Source organism: Oryzias melastigma, linkage group LG13 (assembly GCF_002922805.2).
Source record: "Oryzias melastigma strain HK-1 linkage group LG13, ASM292280v2, whole genome shotgun sequence".
Taxonomy (NCBI): Eukaryota; Metazoa; Chordata; class Actinopteri; order Beloniformes; family Adrianichthyidae; genus Oryzias; species Oryzias melastigma.
The window spans coordinates 15,136,128-15,149,747 of NC_050524.1; the positions used below are offsets into that span (position 1 = coordinate 15,136,128).

Genomic DNA, 13,620 nt, shown 5'->3' on the forward strand with positions numbered 1-13,620 from the left:
TCAAAAATCGGTTTACTTTTTTGGGAACTTTAAGCTTCCAAGAGCTTATCCTTCACGGATTTATACAGCAAAGATGTAAAAATTCAAACAACATTCTGCTTTTTAAGTCCGTTTTTTGTTTAGTTGTCACAAAATACGACTAATATCACATTAAATATTCCCTCTATAATCCAAATTGGTCTTTAATTTTTTTTTTCAGATCTGAACTGTTGTGGTGGTGAGATTTTTGAACAAACATCATCCGAAGGAAAAAAAAATTATGTTTTTTTTGTGCAAAAACTCTAAATCTGAGTCCTTCATAATTGCTTGAATATGATCATCCAACTCCCTTGTTTTCTCTTTTCCTGTTTGCAGAACAAAAATCTGCAGCAGGAGTCCATTTTCAGAGTTGCAATCAGACTCTCAGATGAAAAACACCTGCAGGTCTAAGCAGAGAGCCTCAAACTCATTTAACAGCAGAGATTCACTTGAGAGGAAGTGAGTAATGTCTAAGTGGAGCAGTTTGTTTAGTTAGAAGGAGCAGAAACAGATCGTACCAGAGAAAAACAGCGAGATCTGGACAGTCTCTTCTCTCCACCTCCTCACTGATTCACCCCTGGCTGCCCTCTCTTTAGACCAGTTTTCATTTTTGCTTTTTCTCTCGCATCACTACTCTCGGACGGACATGGGTTTCAGAGGCTTCATTGTTCTGGTTGTGTTAATGGGAATGAGGGGGGGTTCCACGGCAGCAATCAGCCTGAAGGACGTGTCAGTTCATCCGATCTTTGTCGCTGCATCACAGGTGAGCTTTAGCGCTTTTTGGATTTTCTTGTTGTGTTTAGTCTCTGAAACTTAGAAAAAATAAACTCACATTTTCTGTCTTTGAACAAACATTTTAAAAAGACTCTGTATCTTTGCAGCGACCTTAAATCATTTTGTACATAGTACAAAATCCGCTGTAAACTCCAGTCAAACCAACAAACTCACTGTAACTGTTAGTAACTATTATCCTTTGACAGCTGGATGAGAAATACGGGATCAAATGATGCCAAAATTGAGTAAAACATTATTATTTTTTTAAGTATATAAATTAGGGATGCACTCAATGAAGAAGAGTAAAGTTTTGTTTGGCTTATTGAATCGTAGCCTCACAGTTCTGAGGAGAAAAACTGCAGTGACGTCAGTCCAGAACAGAAGGAAGCAGCTGAACGGACGCTCTTCAGCTCTTCCACTTGTTTTTCTTGGTGGGCAGCTGGCCTGTGGCTTCCAAATATTTGTGGATGAGTTCATCTTGTGTAGCTGGGAGGCAGGGCTGATATCTGCTGTAGTCCATGGTGTACTCGCCTTTACCCTGGACAAATATGTATACAGTCAAAACCCCTGCCATTTTATGTTTTATTTAGATATTAAGATTGTTTTTTGGGACAAAAGTTGGACAAAAAGGAATAAACTTAAAAACTAGGGCTGGGTTGATTAAAAATCGATCTAAATTTAATAGATTAATAATCAAACTAGGAATCGATCTAACGCATAATGCTTAAGTCCGCTAGCTTGATGCTAATGTATAATGGAATTTCCCATAGGGTGGCTAATGCTAACGCCCGGTCGACCTAAACATACATTGCTGACTTTATTTACTTACAGGAATAAATTTTCCAAACTCTTTTAAAGAAATATATATTTAAAGTAACCATTTGTGGTTAAAAAAAAAATCAAATCAAATCAATTCTGGAAAGTATTGTTCATAACCAGCCCTACTAAAAACCTTAGCTAATAGTCAAAAGAGGAAATTCTTCAAAGTGTTTTGTCTAAAACTTACTTCGGTGCAGGAGCGTAACTCTGTGGCGTAGCCAAACATATCGTTTAGTGGAATCTGGAAGAAACCAGAGCATTTCTTAACAGATGCTACTCAAAAAACGCTTTTGTTAAAAGGTTTAAAAAAACTTCTTTGAAACCTACATCCGCGTACAAAGTGAAGAACCCCTCAGCTCCATCTTGTCCCGTGATGACGCCATGGCGACGGTTCACCCCGGCGATGACTGCTCCTTGAAACTCCTGAGGTGCAACAACTTCCACAGACATGATGGGCTCCAGGATGATGTTGTTGGCCTTTTCCACGGCTATGGAGCAAAGAATAGTGAAAACTCCACATGACGGGGAGAGGATGCAGTCCTGGATTATGATGTTCTGTTTGTTCCATTTTAGATTTAACCAAAAACCCTCGCAGCTCTGTACTGACCTTGTTTCAGAGCACCTTCTCCAGCACGAATGAAAGACAGCTCATTCGAGTCAACCATGTGATGACCTCCGTCTTCCAGGACGAATCGGACACCCGAAATCTTGTGTCCGCTCAGGGATCCCTTCTCACAGGCGTCTCTGAAGCCCTGAGGCATCATGGGAGATGGCACATATTAAAGTAATGGTTTACATGTCACAAGTTGTTCTCCTGTTTTAATTTTGTCTGCACCTTCTCGACTGCTGGGACAAACTGCTTTGGGACGTTGGTGCCGACTGTCTGGTCTTCAAACTCCAGTTTGGTGTAATGTTCTGACTCCAGAGGCTCGAGGACGCCGATGACTTTACCGTACTGTCCGGAGCCGCCGCTCTGCTTCTTGTGCGTAAAGTCAAACCTGCAGAAGACGGATGAACAAAGTTTATACAGAGAATAAACCAGAGGGAGTGAGTCTACGGTCACTTTAGTCACTTGAAGAACAACAATGCACAAGCAGAATGCTGGAAATAAAACCCATCATTTGAGAAATGGGGAAATTATAGCTTTCGCCAAATAAAATCTAAAATTCAATTTAGTAAAACTAAAAATTTTAGTCTAAGACTATAAATCAGGCATGTCCAAGGTCTGGCCAGTGGGCCAAATGTAGCCTGCGTTGAAATTTCTTCTAGCCTGAAGGGTTCCTGTCTTAAAATGAGTTTGTGGCCCCCAGAGTTTTTCAAGAAATACAGTTCTTGTTTGTGATTGGCTGAATTATGTTGACCCTCAGAGCCCTTAGGGCCACACAAGAGGAACAGAATTTGTTTCTGTGATCAAAAGCACAGTGGTTTGTACTTCTGGAAAATATATTTGTTCTTTTAATGTTCACAAAATGTAAGTTTAGAAATTTACACCTAATAATTATAATAATAATATGCCACTTTTCAAATGAATCCAGATTTAGTTTTGCCCCAGTGACAGATCTTTTCATATAGAAATTCACAGTAATTTTAGCAAAAATGTATTTTGATAATTTTGTTCAGTTACAAAAAGAAATCTTTCAATAGGTCATTTGCATTTAAAGTCATTGTATTGTTTCAAAAAATTAGACTGAATGCTGCACACACATTTTCTCCTCATGAAATCTGGTCTTCTTTGCAAAAAGTTAACACCCCTGCTCTAAATATTTGCCTTTCTAAGCAGAAAATTATGATTTTTAAACCTTATTTAAGAAGTTGGAAGACAATATCAACTGGGATAAGAACACATTTGTACAGTTTTAACTATTAAACACATCCAAAGCAGTGAGGAGAATAAAGGCAGCGGGTATCAGGAGTAGATGGTCTGTTTCAGTTTGACTCTGTTGCTGCAGATCTGTGTAGGTTTCTGTTTATCTTAGCACTCGGAGTGGGAGGATCCGTAAAAGTGTTCTGTCTCTTTAAGAAGGCAGACCTTGTTGACGGAAAGAGGAAGTCATGTTTTAGTTTGCACTGGGAGCATCTGGCTCGGTTACCTGATCGGAGTTGACCTCCGACCTGCCCAGCGTTCAGCTCTGCTGCAAAGGTTAAACTAGGCTCTTATCAGATCATCCTCTCTCCTCGCACTACTTTTCATTTTGGTTTGGAGATGTGTGTTAATCTACAAACAGCCCCACCCAGCTGAGGATCAAAGTCCTAAAGGAAATGCCCTTCCCTCATCTGCTCTTCTTTTCCTTCAAAATGTTTATTTCTTTCCACAGAAAGAAGACCTGACGGTGGAGGAGGGAGACGGGGATGTAATGGCAACCGGCGAGCTGAACCCCAATCACTTTCCTGCACGAAGGGCAGCGAAGGTTGTCCAGCACTACCTGAACACGCGCTACGGCTCGCCGTACAGGCTGTTTGGTTTGGAGGAGGTCCTCAGTGCCACGGCGGAGGTCAGATGAGCTGCACAGCTGAAGTTTGCACAGAGCCGTCTGTCTCACCTCCACTGTTTTCTTCAGGATGTGGACGACACGGGAAGACGGTACCACCTCCAGATCTCAGCGCATGAGATTATCAGCAATGTAAGATCTTCTTTATTTATCTTTTAGATTATATATTTAAAAAATGTCTTTGTAGGACAAAAGTGCTACACTAAAGCAGATTTTAATTCACTAAAAAGTCATTTCTAGATGACAGTCTTTGTGCTGGACAGGTCTAACCAGAACCTGCTTTGAGGAAAAAAGGAGCTTAAGCTAGTTCAACACACTGGTTCCTATGGTGACGCATCCAGTTTCATTAACGCCTCTCCCTGCATCCACCCTCCAGAGGAAGCAGAAGTGCTCAGCAGAGGTTTTCTTTCCGCGGGGGGAGCCGACACAACCAGCTGAGGTGAAGGCCTCCTGTGAGGAGCTCCTCCAGAACACCACGGCTCAAGAGGAGGCCTTATACCAGCGGTACAAGGGGAACCACAGCCTGCTGTCCGCTCAGTACATACCAGGTTTGAAATACTCCAGATCACCGCTTCTGTGCTGAGGGTTTTATGTAAACTGATCTCATTCTTTCAATACTTGAAGTTCACTTTTAGTGAATTTTCACTAAGTTCTTGAATAAACTTATTTTCAAAATCCCTCTAACCTAGCAGGTATTTCTGATCTTTTTCTACCACATTTGAACTTTACATAAATGTCTATGAACAACCAGCTGCTTCAGCAATAACCAAAAATCTTCATGATTGATTGAAAATGATGAATATTGGGTTTATTAGCTGTAAGTTTAATCAACAAACTTGAAAGAAACGATCCAGATAAACTTAGTAAATTCTATACATTTTAAACTAAATCCATGTTTGTATTCATTGAGCTGCTCCTGTACTGTAACTGTGCTAACTATCCTCAGACAGCCAAGGCAACATTGAGCCTGACATGATGCCCTTCTGGCACCTGAGCATCGCGGCTTCCAGCTTCATCATGCTGAATGAATCCACGGAAAACACTCTGTACAACATGGCTCAGGTGGCCCAGATCACGCAGCTGGTATGTCTATGCTTTTGTCACTAGTCCATAAAATAATTCTGGAAATCCAGTTAGTAGTTTTCTCATAAACATGTTAGTACATTAATCAAACGGTAGAATCATATCCTTGTGCTTTTATTAAGAAATGGTGTATTTAAACTCCATAAGGTCTGCACAAACCAGTAAAATGTTAGTTGATCTTTAATTTACAACAAAAACATTTTTAAACATATGTAACTATGACTAAAATATACCTGTAACATCTAATCTAAAGCACATTTGTCTTTTCTGCTGCAGGAAACTGAGAGTGACGAGCTGAAGTTTGACTCCCTCATGTTGCTCCATGACATGGTGTCTCAGGTAAATATTTATAAACTTATCTAACTCATACATTTCTGCTCTTTAAAGCAGAAGTTTTATTTTATTTTTTTTCCCTCGAGATGCTGTAAAACTCTAATGTAGTTATGATTAACCCCTTAATGCCTGTTGTCGCAAATATGTGACGAACCATTTTGGCTCCAAAATTACCAAAACGTTCTTAGGTTCTTAAAAGCAAAATCTATTTTTTAATGTATTTTTTTTTCATATTTTGAAATAAATTCAGGCATTAAGCGGTTAAATTGATATTTTGTTCACACCAACTACTGTCATGTATTCAATTAAAGTTCTGTTGGTGATTTGCAATATGCCAGAAACTTTTTCTGACAACGTTTTGCATGTATTCAGACATTATCCTTATGACTGTATATATGATCCTATAGAATCTGCAGGAATGGCCAACCTCAGTCCTGGAAATCTGCCACCCGGCCTTTTCCTGCCCTCCCTGCACTCCTTGCTTCAGATGACCAGGTTTAGTGTGTTCAGTCAATCAGAATGTGGACTCGGCTAATCAGCAACAAGGAGGGAAAACAGGCAGGGTGGCACTTTTCTAGGAATCAGGGTTAGGCAGCCCCGCTCCTTAGCTTTCAGCAGCTTTGGAAAGAAACTGCAAACCTTCTTGACAGCTCTAATTTATAAAAATATTTTTTTATTGAAGATGTACTATACAATACAGTTTAACTTCCTGATTGTTTGCTTTTAACCTTTTAAATTTTTATTTTTTGCTTCAGGAAATTCTTCACTGGAAGCTGCTTTTCACATGGTCTCCAGCAGGGGGCGTTAAAGTGCAGCAGATGAAGCAGATACCAAAACCGCATCACTGAATGTTAAAGTACAAAAAAAAATGCTGGCATTCACCTTGTTGCCATGACACTATTTTGTACTCTTTTTACCACTTTATAAATTGTATTTGGCAGAAGAACAAAAAGTAAAATTTATCCTGACTGAAATGTATGCTTAATAATAAATTTCACAAAATGTTTATGGTGGATTAATGCTTCTTTAAACCCATGAATTGGTTTTCTAAAGAGTGCATGTGTGTTTTTTAAGTGTAAGAGAAGAAGACTTACGATACGGGACTGGTGATGGTCTCTCTAAAGGCCACTTTGGGTTTGCCCATCACACAGGGACAGTTGTACTCTCTCTCCATCCTCTAAACACCAAACCAGATCACATTGGCAGCTTCAAAGTCAGTTTATTAGATATTTAATGTAAAATCACAGATTAGAAAATCATTGAAATTAGATTGATTTTTCAATGTTTTTTTTTTCTCTAAATGTTAAAACAAAAGATTAAATGTGGAGAAAAGAGACGATTTACCTGTGAGTAGATTTCAAGGTGCAGCTCCCCCATCCCAGAGATGATGGTTTCCTTGCTCTCTGTGTCGAAGTGAACTCTAAAAGTGGGGTCCTCTCTGGTGAACCGGTTGATGCCTTTGGAGAACTTATCCAGATCGTTCTGGTTGGAGACAAAAGCGGCGTGAGGAAAAGTGCGAGCCGCTGCTTCAATAGTGAACTAGTGAATATTTACCTTGTTGGACGGCTTCATGGCCATGGATATGACGGGCTCGGGGATGTGGATGGACTCCTGTGGTACATAAGGTGATGATGAGCCCGTTTTTCTTAAATTTTATTTAGAACTTCTAAGATCACAAGTATACATGTATTGATACTTTTCTAAGCACATATTAGTCCAGCCCAGTGTGCAGATGATCAGGAGGAAACATTGATGGAACTTTATTTAAACACATTTTTATGCAAACAAAAGAACCAAATGTGCAAAAAAAACTAATTCGGAATGCCTGCATTCCTTTGAAACTAGGTTCTTGGTGTGTTATACATAAATAAGTATTTTTATAAGGCTTGATTTACAAAATCTTAACGAATATACTAACTAAGCCATTAAATTCTGTTTAATTCTTAGCTTTCCTTCTTAAGTCATCTTCACACGTCTTTCTGCAACGCACCTTCATGCGGGCACTTCCAATGAAACTTCTATGTAAACACACATTTTTTGGGTTTCTGCATTCAAAACTCAAGTTCACTTGTGGCTATACAAGTTTTTACAACCATATTTAGGCTCTTTTTTTTTTTTTCTCCACTGAGCGGTCTGGCCCGGTATTTTGAGCGTTTCCATTGTTAAAGGGAACCATTGAACAGTTCCGACCCTCTTGTTTATACTAGGGTGGTTCAACAGACTCACCATGGAGAGGTTAGTTCCAGTCTTGGATGTGAAAGTGTCTCCGCTGGCACAGTCGATCCCAAACAGGGCGCAGATATCTCCAGCATAGACTTCCTCTACGTCCTGAAGGAGCGGGCAGGAGGAGAAAGTAAAATTCTTTTAATCTGCTTTTTCCTTTTTAGTTCATTTAAATGAAATCAAATGTCTTTTGAAAGTCTTTTATTTGCATGTCCCAGGAGTTGTGGTTATTTGCTACATGCTTGACTTAAGCCTAAAGAGGAACCCTGATGCTCCTCTAATGTTTGAACTACAAACCACTAGTGGAAAACTTCTACCATCGACTGCTGTACGCTCATTCTTACCTCCATCTGATCAGCGTGGAGCCGCACGAGCCTCTGAACTCTGACCTTCTTGCCTGTGCGAGTGTTGTAGATGTACTCTCCTTTCTTCAGACAGCCTTGATAAACCCGTATATATGTCAGCTGTCCAAACCTCCCAGCCTAAAAATATAGAAAATTATTCTTAAAATAGGAAAAGAAACAAACAAAAAAAAGTTTTCCACCCTGAGTGACGCACTTCCAGCTTGAAAGCAAGACCAACATAAGGGTTGGAAGAGTCTCTTGTAGAATCCATTTCAATCTTGGAAGTTTCTGCAGAATCTCTAGTAGCAGAGGACAAAAACTTCAGAAATAGGAACTGAATTTGTTGCTTTAAAAAATAAAAAAATATATATTTTCAGAAACACTGACTCATCATTGAGGATGGCGTAGTTTTTTATTTCGGTGGGGTTTGGTAGATAATCCAGAACAGCATCCAGGAGTGGCTGGACTCCCTTGTTTTTTAGCGCCGTGCCGACCAACACCGGAGTGAAGAGACGCTGCACCGTGGCTCTGCGGATCGCAGCCTGGAAGAAGCACACATGATTGCTTTTGAACTTTACATCAGAACCGCTGCAAATGATTTCCAATAAAAATATGTGCAAATACATAAAAAAGTGAAGAATTAACTGAGTTTTTAATAAATAAATGGTTGTGAAATCCACTGCAGACATGATTGATAGTCCCTGCTTTTAATACACAAATTCCTTCACAACAAAATATCCTAAATAGTAAACTGGTATTAAATAACTGATTAAACTCAATTTAAAATAAATTTTAGTTAAATAGCCCAAATTGCACAACACAGTTATCTTAACAAGCTTCACATTAGTAATCGTCTAAAAACATAAAAATAAATAATAAAATATAAACAAATATGGAATAAATGAAAACCCTCTGAATTGTTGACCAAAGCGTTCATATTTTGGAACAGGAGAATTTTCCTGAAGTCCAATTATTTGTAATCCATTATTACTTGGAGTTCATTTTAAGCTTTGTTTTTAAATCTTAAATCGTGCACCGCCATTCCTCTCTGAGCTTCACTGTCCTCACACCCCGAATCAGTGACTCAGATCAGCTTCTCCCGAAGGTACTAAAGATGAATCTCAGAGGGGAACGAGTGTTTGAAATCTGTGCACTGTCCATTTTTTAAAAACTACCCAAAACCTATTTTTATCACCAAGGTTTTGACAGCATTAGACTCTGCTCTGCTGGTGTTTTACTGTTTTCTTGTCATGCCTTATTTTTATCTGGTGTTTTGAAACTTTTATACGTTTTACCTTTAACTGTTTTAACTTCTAAGTTGTTGTGTTTTTCTTTTTTTAATGTGTTGGGACTTAAATGTACCTTGTTTGACTGTAGTTATTTTAAGGCACCATTTAAATGAATAGACTTGAACTTATTGACCTTCAGGTCCTCTTTGGTTGGAATCTTCTCCTCCAGGAACATCTCCCCCAAGGTTTCATCAGCATTGGCAACACACTCCACCAGTTCCTGCCTCCGATCTGCAGCTTCAGCGCGAAATTCAGGAGGAACTTCCGCATAGCGGACGTTTTGACTGCAGGGAGACGGAAAAACTTTTGGAGCGATAACTTTGACAGGCATTAATTGGAAAAACATAGAGTCTGTTTTATGTTGGACAGATTCTATTTCTAAGTATATAAAAGCAAAAACTGCCTGGAGAGTCTCTTACCCAAATGGCCCCTCAAAATACATGCTCCTCTCTTCTATAAGGTTGATGATGCCTTTCATGTTTCCTTCCAGGCCAATAGGGATGTTCACAAAGGCTGCGTTGTGGTTCAGTTTGGATCTAAAGGGAAAATTGGACAATTTGATTCCAAAAAATGATTTTTAAGATATGATCTAAAACAGAATAAGTTTTGTTGTCATTGTGACAATGTAATGTAGCAGACAGCAATCTTTTTGGCAGCCTAAAAACAAAATAATCCTCAATGATGTATTAGTTACCAAATGTACAACATAGTCATTTTGTTAACATGATGTCTGAGTGTTAAAAACATACAGAAAAATGACCCTTTAGTCTTTCTAAATATATGGGTTTCGGTGAATAAAATAATAATTCTACAAAAAAGTTGGTTGTGGTCTTTCCAAACATACATTGCTTGAACTGTTTGAACCGTTTATCTGGTAAAAAATGGCAACATCCCTTCAAGTTTATTAACTGAAGTTGGTGTTGGGACGCCAGAGGGAGGAAGGAACGCCAAAAATGACGCGTCTTGGGGACAATTAGAAAAAAAAACTTCTTCTTGCCAGAAGATCTCACTTCCTGTCTTAAAATTTGAAGCTTTTGGGGTCCAGTGTAAAGCCTGGGGAGTGTAAACAGGAGGACACCCATCTGCTGGGGTATTAGACGCACCTCTGGATGAGAGAGTTTAAATGACAGAGTCGAGTAAAAAATATTTTTTTTACTGATATATCAGAAAAAAACTATTTTTCTCATGTCTTTGCTTCATTTCAATGGATTTATGGACACGGATGATCAGTGTTATGAGTTTATTTTAGACTTTTAGTTTTTAAGGTGGACTGGTTCTGGGGGAAAATTACATCCATCCATCCATCCATCTTCCGTTTGTCCAAGAACAGGTCGCACATGAGAATTACTTGTTGGTGTAACTAAATAAATAATGGAAAACCATAATCAATTTACTGATTAAAAAGGTATCATGTCATCAAAAATTGATTGTGGATATTGAACTAAATGCTTTTTTGTTGAAGAACATAAATTATCCTACTATTTGTTACAGACTCTTGTTTTCTCACACCTCTCACCTCTGTGTGTACATGCGCACATGATCAGAAATTGTAGTGTTACCTCATCTGCTGCAGAGCCCGGCTTGGGTTGGCTCCCATTCGGTCCAGCTTGTTTATGAATGTGAGGAAGGGTACGTTGTAGCGCTTCATTTGTCTGTTTACAGTCATGGTCTGACACTGGACGCCTCCCACTGCACACAGGACCAGCACAGCTCCATCCAGAACACGCAGCGCTCGCTCCACCTCGATGGTGAAATCTACGTGACCTGTGAAGGCCAGAGCCGTCCAAGTTAAATAAAAACACAGCAAGTCGTAGAAACTCAGAAATTGTGTAGTAAATCAAGAATTGTTTATGCTGTTAATAAAGTAAACTTATAAGTTTGGTTGCCAACAATTGTAAAAATGGATTTGAGCATATTAAAGTCCCACTCCAATAATTTTTTGATCTGTTGTAAAAGTGTTCCTAACAGTCTTTTAATTATAATTATGTAATTTTCAGTCAAAATAATATTTTTTTTGTCATTTTCTAGGACATAGTTTCTTCAGAGCAGCAGAAGTTTATTAGAAAATCGCCTTGGAGTTATTGGCGGGACTTACAGAGTAAGCCTTCCCGCATTTCCCATCATCCCTTTGTTTACATACTCTCCTGCTAGCTTACAGCCCCACAGAGCCCAACTTAGCATTACTGGTGCAACAAAACTGGTGAGCAATATTGGATCTGAACAGTTTTGAGGCAGGTGCCAGCTCGGAAGACGTATGTGGATCTATTTGTCTGCAAGTGGATGCATTAGAATGTAGTGCTTACACCACTGCTACAAGCTTTTTCCAACTGTAGTTTTTTCGGCTGCTCTTGATTCACATTGATTTTAATAGATAAATGCTTAGAAATGCAATTTTAAGCTTAATTTTATGTTTATAGAACATATAAAAAACACAATTTTCATTGGAATGAAGCTCCAAGAGCAGTGGAAGTATACAAAGTGTTGGTACCAGGTGTGTCAATGATGTTAATGTTGTGATCCTTCCACACGGTGTATGTGGCAGCTGACTGGATGGTGATGCCTCTCTGTCTCTCCAGCTCCATGGAGTCCATAGTGGCTCCAACGCCATCCTTCCCCTTCACCTAAACACCGACAACGGCAAACTAATTAGAAGAATCCCCTTCCTGTAGATTTCCTTCATCTTAAGTGGTCGGTGCTCGCGCTCACTTCGTGAATCTCTGCTATCCTCCCGGTGTAGTAGAGGACCCTCTCGGTTAAAGTGGTCTTTCCGGAGTCGATGTGCGCAGAAATGCCGATATTGCGGATTCTCTCATTAGGAAAGACTTCAGATGAACATGCCCGACAGCTGTTAATAAGAACCTGAGCATATGATAAAGAATAAGATCAATGGGGTACATGTTTCTCTACTTCACCATTATGAAATCTGCATGTTTTCATAACCAAGTTAGCTAAAGTTACCTTTTTCAGAGTAACGCTTCCTGTGGCCAAACGATGGGTTTTGGTCAAACACAACGCCGCCTTTAAAAGTATCATGTTGACAATAAAGGCTAGTGACAATGTAATTCCTCTTCAATTCGACCCTAGCTTCGGAGTTAGCCTGCTTGAAAGTCACGCCGGGTCCCTGACAACTTCCGCATCTACGGAAAGTCCTGAGGGTCAAAATGGCTGACTCTCACAAGAGGAAAGCGCAGCATTTTTCACGGAATAAGTCAGTAAAAGCCTACTCAATTCTAAATTAACAACTCAATGTTTTATTTCATAAAAGAAACTTGAATTTACATTTTATAATTTAGAATTCAATATAAAAAATAGAGTTCAATATTACATTAATTTAAACTAATGTTTAAAAAAATCAATTGCAGTTTAACTTGTCACACATTTTTGGCACCATAACTATTATTCAATTTAACAATGATTCAATTCTTGTCATAAATAAAACTGGTTATCCCTGCCCTTGGACCCTCCACCCAGTAACGAAAAACTCCTAAAAAAAAACCTGAGTCAGGAAAAAAGAAGAAACCTTAGGGATTCCCACATGAGGGAGAGATCCTATTCCAGGACGGACAGGCGATACCAGAACTGTTAAAGAAAGACTAGCTTGTACATAGAGAAGAGCCAGTTGGTGGTTCTGGCATCTGGTCCAGATGCCTCCTGTATGCCTACCTGGAGAGGTGTTCCAGGTATGTCTCATTAGGCGGAGGCCCCAGCGAAGACCAAGGACACACTATGTCTCTCAACATCCTGAGAATGCCTCAGCAGGGGCACAGCTAGAGATTTTGGGCCCCATGAGTATCATTTTTTTAGGGTCCCTAACACATTGACAAATTTGCATTTGGGGCCTCTGTAGATATTGACACTGGAGTTTTGTAGGTAATATTTAAAGAAGATAGTTGAGGAATTGTGAGGTGTCTATTCCTCAAACTGAAGAATCTCATACCCTTATCTTCTTGCTCAGTTGTGCAGCAGGGACTCTCACTTGATTGTCTACTTTTGTTAGAGCCTGTTTGTGCTGTTCTCTAAAGAGAGTAGTAAACACAGTTGAAGGAAATCTTCAGTTTCTTAGCAGTTTCTCTCTTGGAATAGTTTTCATTTCTAAGAACAACAACAGACAGTCAAGTTTCATGTAAATGTTATTTTATTATGGTCATTTTGAGCATTTAACCCTTGTGCTATCTCATGGGGTCAAGATGACCCCAGCCTTACATTGATGTATTATCCCTCCCATGACAAAGGTGGACGAAGGTGGAT

At 39.3% G+C, this 13,620-nt stretch overlaps 2 protein-coding genes across 3 annotated transcripts; one reads left to right on the forward strand and one right to left on the reverse strand.

Moving 5' to 3' along the window:
• The first annotated feature begins 559 nt into the window (after window positions 1-559).
• lxn (latexin) lies at window positions 560-6,522 on the forward strand. Of its 2 annotated transcripts, none has more exons than XM_024276560.2 (7): window positions 560-781; window positions 3,927-4,103; window positions 4,170-4,232; window positions 4,477-4,648; window positions 5,047-5,183; window positions 5,460-5,522; window positions 6,272-6,522. In XM_024276560.2, the coding sequence occupies exons 1-7, from the start codon at window positions 665-667 to the stop codon at window positions 6,362-6,364; spliced, it is 822 nt and encodes a 273-aa protein (XP_024132328.1). In that variant the 5' UTR covers window positions 560-664; the 3' UTR covers window positions 6,365-6,522. The 2 variants fall into 2 exon arrangements, with proteins under 2 accessions (XP_024132328.1, XP_024132329.1); XM_024276561.2 differs by lacking the exon at window positions 560-781 and adding an exon at window positions 3,648-3,751 and having other exon boundaries at window positions 6,272-6,492.
• On the reverse strand, window positions 595-12,543 carry gfm1 (G elongation factor, mitochondrial 1). Its single transcript, XM_024276553.2, has 18 exons — window positions 12,331-12,543; window positions 12,079-12,231; window positions 11,861-11,993; window positions 10,932-11,136; window positions 9,792-9,908; window positions 9,506-9,656; window positions 8,471-8,625; window positions 8,298-8,382; window positions 8,084-8,221; window positions 7,743-7,844; window positions 7,071-7,127; window positions 6,861-6,998; window positions 6,611-6,693; window positions 2,447-2,609; window positions 2,219-2,363; window positions 1,939-2,099; window positions 1,799-1,852; window positions 595-1,330 (listed from the first exon to the last, which is right to left on the reverse strand). The coding sequence occupies exons 1-18, from the start codon at window positions 12,403-12,405 to the stop codon at window positions 1,199-1,201; spliced, it is 2,247 nt and encodes a 748-aa protein (XP_024132321.1). The 5' UTR covers window positions 12,406-12,543; the 3' UTR covers window positions 595-1,198.
• Between the last annotated feature and the right edge of the window lie 1,077 nt (window positions 12,544-13,620).